Source organism: Lontra canadensis, unplaced genomic scaffold (genome assembly GCF_010015895.1).
Source record: "Lontra canadensis isolate GAN:19392208 unplaced genomic scaffold, GSC_riverotter_1.0 scaffold83, whole genome shotgun sequence".
NCBI lineage: Eukaryota > Metazoa > Chordata > Mammalia > Carnivora > Mustelidae > Lontra > Lontra canadensis.
In genome coordinates this window covers 3293483-3309537 of record NW_022631077.1, presented here as the reverse complement: position 1 = coordinate 3309537, position 16055 = coordinate 3293483, and the positions used below count along the sequence as shown (strand labels likewise).

General features: G+C 39.2%; 1 protein-coding gene across 3 annotated transcripts in view; it reads left to right on the top strand.

Moving 5' to 3' along the window:
* Positions 1-15707, top strand: part of TOX (thymocyte selection associated high mobility group box) — a 299994-nt gene extending 284287 nt beyond the window's left edge. For all 3 annotated transcript variants that reach the window (XM_032882605.1, XM_032882604.1, XM_032882607.1), the window contains 3 exons: positions 5165-5551; positions 13063-13214; positions 13567-15707. In XM_032882605.1, coding sequence (XP_032738496.1) covers positions 5165-5551; positions 13063-13214; positions 13567-13603 — 576 coding nt within the window. In that variant the 3' untranslated portion in view covers positions 13604-15707. The remainder of the gene's footprint in view (positions 1-5164; positions 5552-13062; positions 13215-13566) is intronic.
* The last annotated feature ends 348 nt before the right edge of the window (positions 15708-16055 follow it).

Below are 16055 nucleotides of genomic sequence, written 5' to 3'. Positions count from 1 at the left end.
CAATAAACTCAAATGATTTCTTTTGTTTGAAATAACTTATAGAATTCATGCCATGGAGAGCTATTGAGACAAATACTGTGTCTGAATTTGAAAATGGATTATTTTATGACTGTTATATAAAATTTGCAGCTCTGAAAACCCAGATCGTGATTTAAAGATAATAAAATCTCATGCTTCAGGGTGTAAGTTAATCACCTGCAAGGACCAGGAAGAATTTCCCTTTCAGAAGTAACAACGCACAATTGAGTAGGTGCATAAATTTTGTTTAATTTCCAGTGCACTGAGTATTGGTCAGTGCTGAAAACAAGAATCAAATTAGATGGACTATTAATCTGATTTGGTTCAACAACTCTTATATTGTTGCTTCCGCTGAGTTTTATGTCTTGTGTTTATACTTTGCTATTTTAAATAACAATTGCTTTGTCAGTTTCTCATTTTTATAGCACTTATCATCCCAAAATGGGGGCATTTATACACTATATGCACTATTGTCTGCTTTATACAAAGTAAATGGATTGAAACTATCTCAGATTATCAACAACATGGTTAATCAGAAGTATCTTAAGGTTTATAGTGTGGTGTCTTTTGTGGAAGATTCTATTGAGAAGACCCAAAAGGTGTCTATTCACACACACACACACACACACACACACACACTCATTTTGCTGATGGAAAACATCTTTCAGAGTCAGTGGTCTAAAAGCAAATAGGAAATAGAACTCACTCAGAAACTAATAGCAAAAACACATTCCTTCCATGAAAATGTCAGATTCATGGGTAGATTTTCAGTTGTGTATACAGTGGTAAAATCATATTTGCCAGGTGACCTACCCAAAGCACACACTACTAAAGAAAAGTGGTTAGTGTATTTCAAAATAGAAGCAAATTTAAATTACTTAGTTTGTATGAGAAAACAGTTTTAATTTATGAATGGTAGGTATAGAGATCTTCATAAACAATCTAATTGATTTGCAAAATTGTAGCCTTGCTTTCATAGTTTAATTAGAAGAAAGTGACAGAACAGATTAAATTTATGATTTCTTCATGTTCCCATTTAATCAGATTATGAATTCATGGCACCTTGCTATGGAAAATGAACTTATTCTACCTTTCAAAGCAATAAAATAGCTCTATAATTAATAGACAGTTTGTTGTATTAGTCTGATTAAGAATTAACTAGAAGTGAAGCTAGAAGCAGGTTTTTTGCCATCTAAATGAGTGGATCTTTACATAAAGATAAAAATTCTCAACATACAGTTGGAACACAGTAAGCCTCCTTGTGGCCCACCATCCACCCCAGATCCAGTGGAGAGTAAAGGGCAGGGTACCTAACCAAAGGACAGAGGGTTATAACTTCTCATCACTTCTGGAAAGGTATGGTTCATGCTGACAGCAAAGAAGAGAATGGAAAAGACCAGTCTGATATTCTGTGGGTTTTCAAAGATTTCAGCTCTTTCCTCACCGTTTGGGAAAAGGAATGGCATGTCTTGTCAGGAGTCTCGGCAAGGGCAACAGTGAGAGCATGGAGTCTTGTTCAAGAACAGTCATTCAGTCATTCAACAAACATGTCTGTGTTCTCTTTGTCCTGTCACCGTGCCAGATGTGTGTGACACAGAGATTTAATTTCCTACCATAACAGAGACCATTTCCTTGATGATGCAAGACACTGTCATAGAGACGACAGGGAGAGCACCTCCATTGGCATCCCTTTCGTGTATAGGCACATGGCTAGACACTGGACATGTTACCCATCTTGTCACATTCAACTATTAGAAAGTAAAGGGAAAAAATGTAACTTCCCCCAAAGTCTTCCTCCCTCCGTATTAAAAATTGTATAGAGTGCTATCTAACTCATCATTTTCAGAGATCTATTTAATTTGTTTGTCGATAGTCTTTCTAGGGATTAAAATTTAGTACTATTTCAGAATAGGTTTAGCATTAACGATTTTTACATGCCTTAGTGTGGCGAATATAAATGACAAACAAATGGCTGGATAGACAAAATATTTTTCTATTTACCATGAGAAAACAGTCTTCACAAGGTTGGCAAAAAGTTATCTCAAATTCGGTTGGAATCTATTTTTATGTACCTGTGTCTCTATATCTCTCTCTCTGAAATGATCTGTCTATCATTTCTCTATATGGTGGAAGGCCTGCTGTTAATCAAAAGGTAGAATTCAGGAGGATTTGGTTCATTGTTTATTTTGAATTCACCATTGAAGAAAACCATGCCTTAGCTCTTCTAGGATGTAATTGGGAAGCCACCAGCTTCCTAATTCTTTCAAGAAATTGTGTCACTATCCTCAACCTAAAATATGAAATTCACTATGCAGGTGGTTTTCCAGGAAACACAGAACTATAGATTAGTGTAATATTGCACCTAGATTGTGTAATTTAAGTATGTCTTTTGTGGCAACAAAAATTAGCTTATTTCAGGCAAGAAATGACTATTTAAATGGAAGTGTAGTTCTATTTGCCATTTAAATAGGTTTGTGTAACTTACTAATTCTTCTGAACCAATGTTTTCCGTTGAAGACGATTCTCACCAAATGACCCATTGAGAGAAGTTTTCTGTGGTTCTTAGCTGGACATTCACAACACACTGAAGGCTCCCAGAAGGCACTGGCTTGTTCCTACACGTTTCATCCAGGAACCTTGTTTTTTATAAGACATGTATTTTTTCCACAAATTCCTCCTCCTCCATACAGTTCAGAACTGCATGTGTTGGGAGCTAAAGTGGGTGTCACCCCTGGAATGGCTTGCCAGGGGTGGCTGTGGGCCCCCAGAGCTGGTCCCGCTGCTGGCCAAGCGTCTGGACTCACCAGAATTAGGCATTTCTATTCTACATGTAGCCAAAGTCTATTTCTCCAAGGTTGTTCAATTGGACAAATATCTTTATTTAATTACATGGCTGTAGTTCCCGGGACGATTGTATGATTATGTCTGAACAACATGTCATATGCATCTATGTGCATTTTGTTTATGTCCAAACACATGTTCAGGTCACCTGTCTATACGCTCTAGATCCCATGTTACTTCTTGACGAGGTGATTATTAGCTAGAGAAATCAAAATGCAAACATTTTCCCACCTATGTGTTTCAGAGCGCTGATAGTATGGGCGATGTGAGTAATTCTTCTTCTGTTTAAATTAAAAACATCTATAAAGCAAGAAATAAAGATGCACTCACATGTATTAAATTTTATAGATATCTACCATGTGTAATAGTTCTGTTCCTGTAGGGAGTTGAAGCCGTATGCGATTAAGTACGAAATTAGCCCTTCTGCGGCAGGCTAAGGAGGGGGAGGAAAACACAATGAGACTGCTTTCCCGGATGACGTCATGACACAGACACACAATAGACACATAATCTTCTTGGCATATAGGGAACGATTTTTGAGGCATATCATTGCAGTATATGCTATTCTGATATAGAACTAGTCGCTGTTTACACAGCCTGAATTAACCTATTTGACCTTTTCCTGGAATTGTTCACTACTCTGCACACAACAATAAGAATTTTTAAGTAGAAACAACAACAATAAAAAAAAATCTACTCAAGTTTCTTTTCGTTGTTGTTGAAATCACCTTTTACATCTGCATTTCGCCAAGTTTCTTTCTTTTAAGGCCATCCCTTGAAAATGTGTGAACAATTTCTGACATTTTTAATATTCATATAGGAGACAGGGAGTCTGAATGTCGGTTCCTATTTCGTAAGGCTCCATCAATATGGACACAGAGATAAATAGTATAAGGAGAGGATTCTTCAGAGAGGCTCAAATTCCCGGGGTACACCTTACTTTATACTCGACCTGGTGAAGTCAGAGCCTCCCAGGACCCCAGATTTCCATGGTCTGGAGTATTGTCACAGATGTCAGTTGTGTCCTTTCTCTAGAGAGAGAATGTGGGGCCGGTTGTTCATTTACCCCAACCTACCTTTGTTGAGTCTGCACGTAGATGCCCCATGGTCCTCATTGTGGTTTTCATTTCATTTTCCTACACTAATGGAGAAAAACGAGTTGCATTGCTAGTAGTGTTATCTGCTGACTTGTGAAATGAAGTTCGCATGTTGTGTTTCGGGTCATCTTGCATGACGACCATGTCCCTAATGTTCTGGTCCATTGGACGATGTTCTGTGTCACGGGTGGGTTTCAGAAAGACCCTGCTATGCTGATAGTAACAGGAGCTCATTTGACTCAAAAACAGAATAAGCATGATATCAAGGTTCCAGAATAAGGATATTTGCATCCTCAAGGCACTGTTTTGACAAAGCAACTTTTCTTCTCCAGAAGGATATGGTAGCATGTTTCTTCCCCCACCTGGTTTCACTTCTCCCCTTTTGTTTTATCAGCTTCCTCCTCTCAGCAAATGTAGGAGGTAGGTCCTTGCCCTGGAAGAAATGCTTCGGGGTTAATTCTTGGTTCTTTCCAGCCCCCACTGCTAGATCTAGTTTTTAAGTCAATGAAAAGATTATTAAGAAATGGCCTTAGGAAGGTATAAAAAAATTAGGGCAAAATTATATTAATTCATGTTGGAGTCAAAAGTTTCTAAGAGAGATTATTTTTATCCAGTTCATTATGGGGGACAATTCATCACCAACTTCTTTAAAAAATCCAGATGAGTTCTGTGGCTACTTAGAAGCTGTATTAATGTGGTTTTATGTAACTTCAGAAAGGTATTTTAGAACTCCTTTTCTCATATTCATTTCCATCAACCAGCTTTGTTTTCTTTGTGCAAATATCTAGGCCAAGACTCCTTAAGACTGTAAAAAGGAAACATAAAAAAATGAGACATACAATCAATAGAAGAACTCCAGAACTGAATTACTTTCAAAGTGAGCCCCACTTGTCTTTCCTATCAGGTCACTGAGGACATCCATCTCCCCGCCCATCTTGTTCCTGGTGTGCATAATGAAAAAAGTCCCTAGGTTAGAGCTTGCATTGAGGCAAAGAAAAAGAAAATGTCACTGGAGATTGTTTTAGATTCAGAAAGAGACAGATTCAGCTCAGTCTTCCATGAGCCGCATTACAAATACCGGAGGAGTTGTTCTTAGACCAGAGGCAAGCAGAGCAACAGGCATTGATCCCCACGGAAGTTCCAGGCCGCGCTCACCCAGCACCCCTGTGTCCATCTCTGAACTCTGCCCCCGTTTGTTTCCTCAACAGAGCTACAGTGAACCTGTTGATGTGAAGACATCGCAACCTCCTCAGCTGATCAACTCAAAGCCTTCAGTGTTCCATGGGCCCAGCCAGGCCCACTCGGCTCTGTACCTAAGTTCCCACTACCACCAACAACCAGGAATGAATCCTCACCTAACTGCCATGCATCCCAGTCTCCCCAGGAGCATAGCCCCCAAGCCGAATAACCAAATGCCAGTGACTGTCTCCATAGCAAACATGGCTGTGTCCCCCCCTCCTCCCCTCCAGATCAGTCCACCTCTTCACCAGCATCTCAACATGCAGCAGCACCCACCACTCGCCATGCAGCAGCCCCTTGGGAACCAGCTCCCCATGCAGGTCCAGTCTGCCTTACACTCCCCTCCCATGCAGCAGGTACGTGCTCACACTCTGGACTCTTCTTCAGAAGTGTGGGGTGGGGGGGGGTGGGGAATGGGGGGGGGGGGGGGGGAGGGGGGGGGGGGGGGAGAGAGGGAAGGGAGTGGGGAGGGGCAGAGAGGGAAAGGAGTGGGGAGGAGGAGAGAAGGGAGGGAGGGGGTAGGGGGAGAGAGGGAAGGAGGGGGAGGGGGAGAGAGGGAAGGAGGGGGGAGGGGGAGAGAGGGAAAGGAGGGGAGGGGGGTTCTCGCCATCCGGCAAAAGGTGGGGGCACATGTGTGTTCTGTTCTATTTAATGGACAGAATATGGAAGATAGTCAACAAACATCTGCTTTCTGAAAAATAATAATTTACATGTGGTGAGTTTGGGCAGCATTATAGGATCACGACAATGGATTGCTGCTTCTTTTCTTAATCGCCTGCTGGCCTCTTGCCACGTTTCTAGAAATCATATCGCTAAACATCCTCCTTGTTTTCTGCTCCTTGAGTAAAGTACATTTGTAATGATGAAATGACAACTCCTGCTAAAGACCTCTTTGGGACTGAAGGTTTTACATTAAAATATATATATATATTTGGTTTGGATATACATATATATATATATATATATATATATATAGTTTGTAAAGCCTTGATTAGTATGCCTGTTGAGGCCAATAAATGCCACAAAATGAAATCCTGACCCACTATTTAGTAATATTCAGAACTATCAAATTGGTACAGCCTTTAAAGGACTAAGAAATTAAAATGTTAACCGGAGTTTTGTTTAAAAATGGATATATGGCTTCTGCAAAAATCAGAAAACACAGGAAGTTTGGAAGGCTCTCTCCCAATTATTGAAATAATTGGTGTGCGATCTTAGCTGAATTTTCCTTTGAAGTCCAGCTTTTCTTTAGGATTTGGTGTTATTTTAAAATTGTAAAATGAAGAGCAAATGGTGTACATGAAATTAAACGTAAAGCCGTCAAGCATCCTGAAAACTTGTTTTAAAAACATAAATCAAGATTAAAAACTACAAATCGTATCAAATTCATCCATCACTTTTACAATCCGATTACTCTTTCATTCCAGAACTGTAATTAAACACGCAAACACAGGTTTCCTGTTGAGCCGCCATCTAGCCCTCTGTGGAATTGAGTCTGTAGTTGGACCAGGATGGGTTGGAGAGGATGCAGAAAAAGAATCAAATATAGTACCCTCGAATTTATTTTTTTTAAGATTTTTTAAGATTTTTAAGATTTAAGATTTTGAGAGAGAGAGAGAACATGAGCGGGGATTTGGCGGGGGTAGGGGTAGGCAGAGTGAGAGGGAGTTTCTCAAGGACTCCCTGCTAAGGGTGGAGCCCCACGTGGCCCTTGATCTCGAGACCCATGAGGTCATGACCTGAGCCTAAGTCAAGAGTCTGTCAATCAACCAACTAAGACACCCAAGTTTCCCCCAAATTCATTTTTTTTTTAAGATTTTATTTATTCATTTGACAGAGATCACAAGTAGGCAGAGAGGCACACAGAGAGAGAAGAGGAAGCAGGCTCCCTGCTGAGCAGAGAGCCCCACACAGGGCTCAATCCCAGGACCCTGGGATCATGACCTGAGCCGAAGGCAGAGGCTTTAACCCACTGAGCCACCCAGGTGCCCCTTATTTTTATTATTATCATTGTAGACTGACAATAGCAAACCTTAATATATTACTTTACCTTCTGTTTAATTTCAGAAAATTTATAGTGCAGGAACTAGCATTATCTTCATTTTATAAGCAAAGAAACTCAGGCTTGGCAGAGTTAAGTCATATGCCCATAAGGTCGGTGCTGGAATTCAAAACCCAGTTCTGTTCAGAAATCAGAGCCTGGCTTCTTAAATGCTGGGCCTGCTGCCTCTCACACTTAATCATTCTTATAGACTATTACCAGTTTTGCATTAGAAAACCTGTATCTCCCAAGAATTTGGAGGGTCTTTAAATCTTAGCTAGTTCTAAAATTAAAATGATTAGAGAGAACAAATGGACCTAAGTCTCTTTGCTAAACCTTCCCCGGTCCTTAAGCCCAAGATTTTGATAAAGCCCTGATGTCCCCTTACCCAGACTAGCTGCTGATTCACTAGGGAAGAAGACTGGGGGAAAGTCAACTTCTACAATCATGCCTGGTCCACAGCGGTGTCTGTGACTAGCAGGTGACATTCATAGGATCAAATCTCTGCTCTTTCTATCAGACATCACTCAAATAAAAGGGACACTCTTGGGTGTCCTTGCATATGAATGAACCAGTAATGTTTGTGTAAAGAATGAATAGCCTGTGGAACACAACCTTGCCTTCTTGGATTGCCTCCGGCCTAAGGTGCTGCCCGCTGAGGGCCCGTGTTCTGCTCTCCACGCTCTAGCTCTGGTCTGTTTCTTCCCGGGCAAGAGAAGAGAAAAGGCACAGTCCCCTCAACCAAGTTGAGGGCTAGAGCTTAGTCTAGAGAGGACACTGTTTTCTAACTTATCTGCTCAGAAAAGGTTCCTTTTTCTACTTATACACACCTTGGATGAGCTAGCTGTGATCCTGAGTAGCTTTCAAACATTTCAGAATTACATAAGGCCACATGTGAAAACTCAAGAGACTTGTCTTTCTGTAGAGAATTGGAACTGAATAGGAAAAAATAGAACAGATTACACTGGACACGTTATTCATCAATCTTTAAGTCAGTTCTATTAGTGTATCTCAAAAAGTGTTCTTACTGAGATGGTAGGACCTGATTTCAATTTACATTAATAATAGAAGATAAAATGGCATGAACCCCAAATGGAGAGTAAATAGCTAAGACTACAGTGACTAACATCACTTTTAACAAGGCCTGGATCAAGGTGGATGAAGTAAAATAATTGTTGAATGGACAAATGAACAAACAAGCGATTTCAAAAAAACGAGTAACAAAAGTGTTTAAATACTAGAAGAAATTATAGGTTAGTTTGTAGAATCTGAATTCCTTGGAATTTTTTTAATTGCATTTATTCAAAAAAGATTAATTAAACCCCTAATGTGTGCCAGGCACTGTCTAGGCTCTGGAAGTTGATTGATAAATGAGAACAGGTAAAGAGGCCTCTGTCCCCATGCAGCTGTCATCAGAGTTGAGGAGCAGTGGTGGTGTAGTGGTGGTAATAAGATAAACAGATTAATTAGTAAGATCCTGTGGGGGGGGGGGGAGACGAACAGGAATTCAAATTGCAGAGCGTGTGGAAAAATAGCAGAGCCTTCAGCTGGAATGCATAAAGAAGGCCCCTGTGAAGGGCTGGCACAGACACGTGAAGGCTGAGAAGAGGAAGTAGCCTGTATCAATCAGAAGGTGGGAGAGGGGGACTCTGGGTGGCTCAGTGGGTTAAGCATCTGCCTTCAGCTCAGGTCATGATCCCAGGGTGCTGGGATCAAGCCCCACGTCAGGCTCCCAGCTCAGCAGGGAGTCTGCTTCTCCCTCTCCCTCTCCCCACTCCTGCTTTCTCTCTCATTTTCTCTCTCTTTCAAATAAATGAAATAAAATGAAATTCTTATATTTTTTTTTAAAGGAGGTGTGCAGAGTAGGTGGGGAAAACCAGCAGAGGCCAGAAACAGGGGAAAAAGGCTCCAGGCTGGAAGGACCCATTTTGGGGGAAACGTAGCTGGTCTGGGACCTGGGAAGGAGACCAGTGGGGAGTACGGTGCATTAGTGGAGAGCCTAATGTACCATCCTAGAGGAATGAGGTCATTGGGATAAGATCGTCAGGTTGAGGGGACTGGCAGCCCCCAACAAGTTGATAATCCTAAAATTAGGATCAAAAAGTCCATCAGCCATGATGTCACTCAATTTATTAAAATCACAAGTCTGTCAGGGCCAAAGTTCAAGTTCTCAAAGTTGGTCTTCAGCCCATGGTTGTAGAACCAGGTTGTGAGTGAAATTCGACCTGTCTGATAGACCGTCCAAACCACCTTTATCCTGAAGATGTTTGCTTTGGGTGTGGGGGCCATGTTCACATACCCAAACACGAAAAAAAAAGAAAAAGAGAGAAAGCGAATGCAAGTTATTGGCTACCATATTTTTAAAATAATCTCATATTTCAGTATTATGTTAGCTATTTTCTTATCCTTCTGAAAAATGAATATATCCTACAAAAACGATTGTATAGTCCACCAGGAATAATAGTTTCATTTTTTTCTAGAATAATATTTTATACACCAAACACATGGAGATGCTTTTTTTTTTAGTCCAGTTTTCTTCCTTTTTTTTCCTGCTCGCTATATTGTCAAATGAGGTCACGAGAAAAAAAATCATTAATATCTGTCAACTTCCTTTATAACCTTAAGAAAAAATCTTTGTATGATATCACACAGACAGATTTTCAATTTCCTTGTGTAATAAACAGCTGCTTTAGGATTTGGGTGTAATTTAAAGGTTTAAAAAAATCACATTGAGATTGATGAATAAATCAGTTGTGAAGACAAAAACACTGATGCCTGTTGAAAATACCTCTCCAGACAGGCAGGAAATGAAATTAGTTCCCAGTAAAGTGTGGATATGAGGATCACTGTTTGGTTGTGCTATAGGCTTTTTAGGTCTTGCTATGTGGCACAACAAAAATGCTAGGGCTACAGAAATCTAATTAAAGAGCAAATGTCCCTTCTGACATCAAATCAATCTTTATCACGTTTTCTATTTTTATTTCAATCTGGCACCAGAAAATGAAATTTAAAATTCCAGGCATGCTACAAAACAGTTGGTGATTTTTCTCTTGAGCATTAAAATGCAAAATATTCAGCCTGGTTTAATTAGACCGCTAAGCAAACATGTTCCAAAAATGTATATCACCATTGTTGTTTCATATTTACATCAATAATCAAAATGTACTTAGCTCTAGGGTCAACCTCAACACCTTTTACTAGTGTTAGAAGAGTAATGCATTTTCCAAATGGAGAGTAAGTTAAACAATGTTACTTCAGGCTTTCTTTTATTTTTCTAGGTCCTTGGTTGTTTGGATGTTAACTGATCTTAAATTAGGCATTGAGGTTGGCTGAACGTTAAATCTTTGAACTGTGTAGGTGATACATCATTTTGGTTTTTTTACATTGAAGTTGCTCATTTTATCTGAAACTCATAGTTCAAAGATTAGTGTTCTCCTGACAGTCTCTCACCCAACCTTGACAAGGAACCATTTGCATTGGATGGGAAAAAACCATGATGGTTTCTGTTGTGGATTGTGTAGGATTGGGTGGAAAGGAGTTGGTTTGTTTTTATTCGTTTTTTGCTCTCTCGTATGTGGTCATGCCTTCAACTAACTCAAGATATTTCCAACTACATTTTTTTTTCGACACTTGTTTACTGTTAGGTTATGTTTTGTCCATTGTGCAAAAATCCAATAGGGAGAACTTCACATTAAAATGACAGGAAAGCCCCTGGCATTTACACATTTATACAGCCCCATGCCTTCCCAACTGGAGTCTGTTAAACTTTATTCACCGGAAGAGATGATTTATTGAGCTACTACTACAGGCCACTACTACAGTACTACAGTAGTACTACTACTCGTGTAGTAGTACTACTACACTACTACTGAGAATATTCAGTAAACAAAGCAAACACTCTCTGGTCTCCAGTCCCTATGGCCAGAGCCCTTATGACGGGCAAAAATGGAAATCAACACAAAGCTCCTTTCTCTAAGGAGTTTTGTCCTGCTCTTTGCCCAGTATCACCCTAGACACTAAGGAAAGACATCAAGCAAGCTGGATGAAAAGCCCATAAAGACAGTATGATAGGGGAGCTCAGTCAGTTAAGCGTTCAACTCTTGATCTCGGCTGGGGTCTTGATCTCAGGGTCATGAGTTCGAGCCCTGCGTTGGGCTTGGCACTGGGTATGGAGCCTACTTAAGAAAAAAAAAAAAAGACAATATCATAGGACCATAATGGAATGAATACATTTCATCAAAGGCAGTGGGGGGACTCCCTGTGTGACAGAGATACAGCATGGTCTGGTCAATCAGCCTGGAGAAGACTGGAGAACCAAGCATCCAGTTACCCCTCTTATTTTTCACTTTGCTGTCTTGGAAAATGTTTATAGCTCGAGCTGCTGGTGTCGTCTACCCAAACATTCTTATTTCCCACAAGCCAGTCGTAAAATGAGGAAATACTCTAATCCTTTTAGTCTGTGTGTGGTCAAATAGCCAGACTGCTAAATTCTCTACTTTCCAGTGATGTGTTTCTATCATTCAAAGATTTGTCTTTCCTCCACAGTTTTGGTGGGAGTTAGTGTGGACATTGGCTTGCAGTCTTTATCACTGGAATGGAAAGTAAATTAATATCTTAAAGCCAAAATGGAGAATTGAAGACATTTGATAATAGGTACCTTTGAGTGTTTACCCAAGGGACCCTGAAACACGAATCAAAGTCTGAGGAAATATCCTTAGTTAAAAATCAATCTTCTGATCATTCTGCTGAGCTAAAACAAAAACAGAAGCAAGAACAGTAAAAACTCAATATTATGCCTTCCAAAGCTCCCCGCAAGTAAATAGGGAATGGTTCGTTTTTAAGTCTCTTGATTTTTCTATGGTTAAAAACCATGTATGAAATCCACAGCAGAAAGAGACAACCACAAGATTAATTAAGTTGCTTTTTTGGTCAATTCCAGCAAAGCTTGCTTATGCTGCTCTTGAATTCACCAGATAAGCTAAAAATAAATCTTAGTGTATAATGCTTTTTGTTTACCAGATATAGCTATATACTTCAGAGAGTCTGTCCTTGAATTTTTAATAGCTTTGCAAGGATTAAAAGTCAACACTCCACCATACCAGTGTATTAGAGGAATCTTCCTAAAGTCTGATTATTATTTGCCAGTTAATAGACTTTTCAATTAAAAAATATTTGCTCTGTCTTAACACTTTTCCTTCCCTGTGTTTTTCGGTGGCAAGTTGCTTTGAATCTCTTTCCTTCTATTAGTCCCACAACTGTTAAAAAGCTTTGGTTGAAATTTTTTAGCTGAGAAAGAAGTACAAATAAAAGAAGAAGCAGATGGTCCCTTTGTGATTGAATGAAGAAAACGGGTTTTGAGAACAATATGTGAATAGGTGTAGTCTAATAAAACACTCAGCCACCTGCTGCCTGAATCCTTCAAAAAAGATTCTGTTGCATATTCTGGGGATTAACTATTAATGTATCCTTAGGTTTGATAGAAAACATAAACTGAGGGGTTAGGTCCTTTTCCCTTTGTTCTGATTGAGTCGGCTTCTCCATATTTTAAGTTGTTTCTCAATTCAGTTTATCTGCTCAAGAGTATACAAATAAAGGTTTTCTCACACATGGTTCAATGCAAGAAAGGTAAAAGAATAGGGTCCTGCGCACATCTCTTTTACCTTTAAGTTTTCTGGGCCCTCAGGATTCGTTTGCCCTTGCAGAGACACATGGGAGAAGGCAGAAGTGTGTTTGCAAACAATGGATAAATATTTAGGGGCTTTTCTTCCTAAAAAAAAAAAAAAAAAGCACTTTGATCCTTATTTGTGGATTTGCTTTCCCTTTCAGGGATTTACTCTTCAACCCGACTATCAGACTATAATCAATCCTACATCCACAGCTGCACAAGTGGTAACCCAAGCAATGGAGTATGTACGTTCCGGGTGCAGAAACCCTCCCGCCCAGCCGGTGGACTGGAATAACGACTACTGTAGTAGTGGGTAAGCGGCGGGTCATCGCCACCTGCTGGTGGACAGCTCTCATAGCATGCTTGGCGCGCCCTGCTCCCTAGGCGCAGCAGAGATCCCGTCTTTTCTCCCTGCTTTCTGAAAGATCATCTGGAACAGTTCCATGTTCATGAAAGCAGAAGACAGCAATGCAGAAATTTTTAAGCAGTTCTAGTCGTTCCAAGAATAAGCAAATGCCTTTAGATCCCTGTTCGTTGTACCTGGGCCCTGTCCCAGGGCACCGCTCCATCCCTGGAGCTAGAACAAACAGACCTACCTCCCTCGGGGTCACCTGTAGCACCAGTCTTGTAACAAGGCATTGTTTGTCTGTTTTCTCTTGACACAGGAGCATGCAGAGGGACAAAGCACTGTACCTTACCTGAAAGTCTGAACACCTCTTCTTTCCACTGAGGAATTCAGGGAAGTCTTTTCACCGTGGATTGCTTTGTATAGCCAAAGCAGTTCTCCATTTTATTAGAAAAATACAAGTTGCTAAGCACTTAGGACCATTTGAGCTTGTGGGTCACCCACTCTGGAAGAAATAGTCATGCTTCTTTATTATTTTTTTAATCCCTTATGGACATTGTTTTTCTTCTTCCCTGAAGGAAATTTGGACCATTCAGATTTTATGTTGGTTTTTTGCTGTGAAGTGCTGCGCTTTAGTAACTGCCTTAGCGACTGTAGATGTCTCGGATCAAAGTCCTGGATTTTCCATTGGTTTTCATAATGGGTGTTTATATGAAACTACTAAAGACTTTTTAAATGGCTTGATGTAGCAATCATAGCAAGTTTGTAAATAGCATCTATGTCACACTCTCCTAGAGTATAAAATGTGAATGTTTTTGTAGCTAAATTGTAATTTGAAACTGGCTCATTCCAGTTTATTGATTTCACAATAGGGGTTAAATTGGCAAACATTCATATTTTTACTTCATTTTTAAAACAACTGACTAATAGTTCTATATTTTCAAAATATTTGAGAAAGAAAAAAAAACGTATTCCCAAATGATTTTAATTTAAAAACAAAATTGGCTTTGTCTCACTCACCAGACAAAAAGAAACTAGTGTTAAGGGAAGCGCAAACACATTTATTTTGTACTGCAGAAAAATTGCTTTTTTGTATCACTTTTTGTGTAATGGTTAGTAAATGTCATTTAAGTCCTTTTATGTATAAAACTGCCAAATGCTTACCTGGTATTTTATTAGATGCAGAAACAGATTGGAAACAGCTAAATTATAACCTTTACATATGGCTCTGTATTATTGTTTCTTCATACTGTGTCTGTATTTAATCTTTTTTTATGGAACCTGTTGCGCCTATTTATGAAATAATAAATATAGGTGTTTGTAAGTAAATTTGTTAGTATTCGAAAGAGGTTTCTTTGATGTTTTAACTTTTGCTGGCAAAAAAAAAATTCACGCTTGGTGTGAATACTTTATTATTTAGTTTTTACAGTGACATGAATAAAGCCAAACCTACTTTTCATTTAGCAGCAAATTAAAGTAACCAATCCTTTATTTCTACATTTCTTTGGTTGATGCAAACAAAAAACTAATACTTAAGAACTTTCTTTCTTCGTACAATATAACAGAGAATTGCCCTAAAAAGTCACACAAGCTCCAAGACTAAACAGATGGGTTCTCTAGCTGAAAAGGGTTGCTTCTTGGTTCTCAGCTGGTTTTAGTCAATCCTGTAAACTCCCTTCCTCCAAAAAAAAAGAAAGGAAAAAAAAAAAAAACATTGAAGTCGAATCAATTAAAATTCCTCAAGCTGCATGCTTTTCACAAAATCCAGAAAACATTTAGGAAATAAACCAGGGGTGGGTAGGACGGGAAGGCGTACTGTTCAAGAACATATCTCCAAATGAAAGGTGAGTAACCAGACAGGAAAAAAAAAAAAAAAAAAAGAGAAAGCATTCCAAATTTGAAAGCTATTGATGGAAATGGAGATTCTTGCTGTCTTTTGTGCCTCTACAAACCACCTCTTTCCAGAATTCCAAAGTCTTCCAAGAGAATTCTGAGAGTATTAGAGATTTGCTAGGGAATCAAAAGCATTGAAAATCTGGCTGAAGGTTTGCATAGCTTTTATATCAAAAAGAGCTAGCAAATCACTCCCCTACAGGGGATTGCATAAAGAAAGCTAGTCTGGTTGGAAATCAAGAGGATGGCTGATGTCTCTTTCATGGAATGTGTGAAATAAACTTAGCAATTTAACTAAATAGAAATATATGCATTGTGTAATCCAGTCAGAATTAAAAAGACAAAAGGTATGCTTGCTTTGGAATGATTTTAGGCATTGTACAAGCTTGAATCACTTGAGCATGTAATAACTAATAAATAATGCAGATCCAATGTGATTATTAAAATGACTGTAGCTGAGAGCTCTAATTTTCCTGTCTTGAAACTGTATAAGAACTCATGTGATTAAGTTCACAGTTTATTGTTTGTCTGTTTAGTATTTTAGAAATATACCAGCACTACTAATTACCTAATGTCTTTTATTTATTATATTATGATAAAGTAAAATTTTCACTTGCATTAAGTCTAAACTGAGGAGGTAATTACCGGGATGAGAACAACCAGCTTTGACTTTGACAGGCAGTTTGTACATGGAAGTACAATGTTGTTTACAGCTTTTCCAGAGCAGGTGTGCAACCAGGGTAGAGAGAGTGTTACAACCCAATACCAAAAAAAAAAGGGTAAAAAAAAATGTAAATAAAAGAAAATACATCGTAAATAAAAATTATTACCATGCGTGACCGTATTCTATTTGGATATCCATCAGTGTCTAAAGGTCAGACCCAGTCAGATGACAAATCCCAAGGAAATTTCATG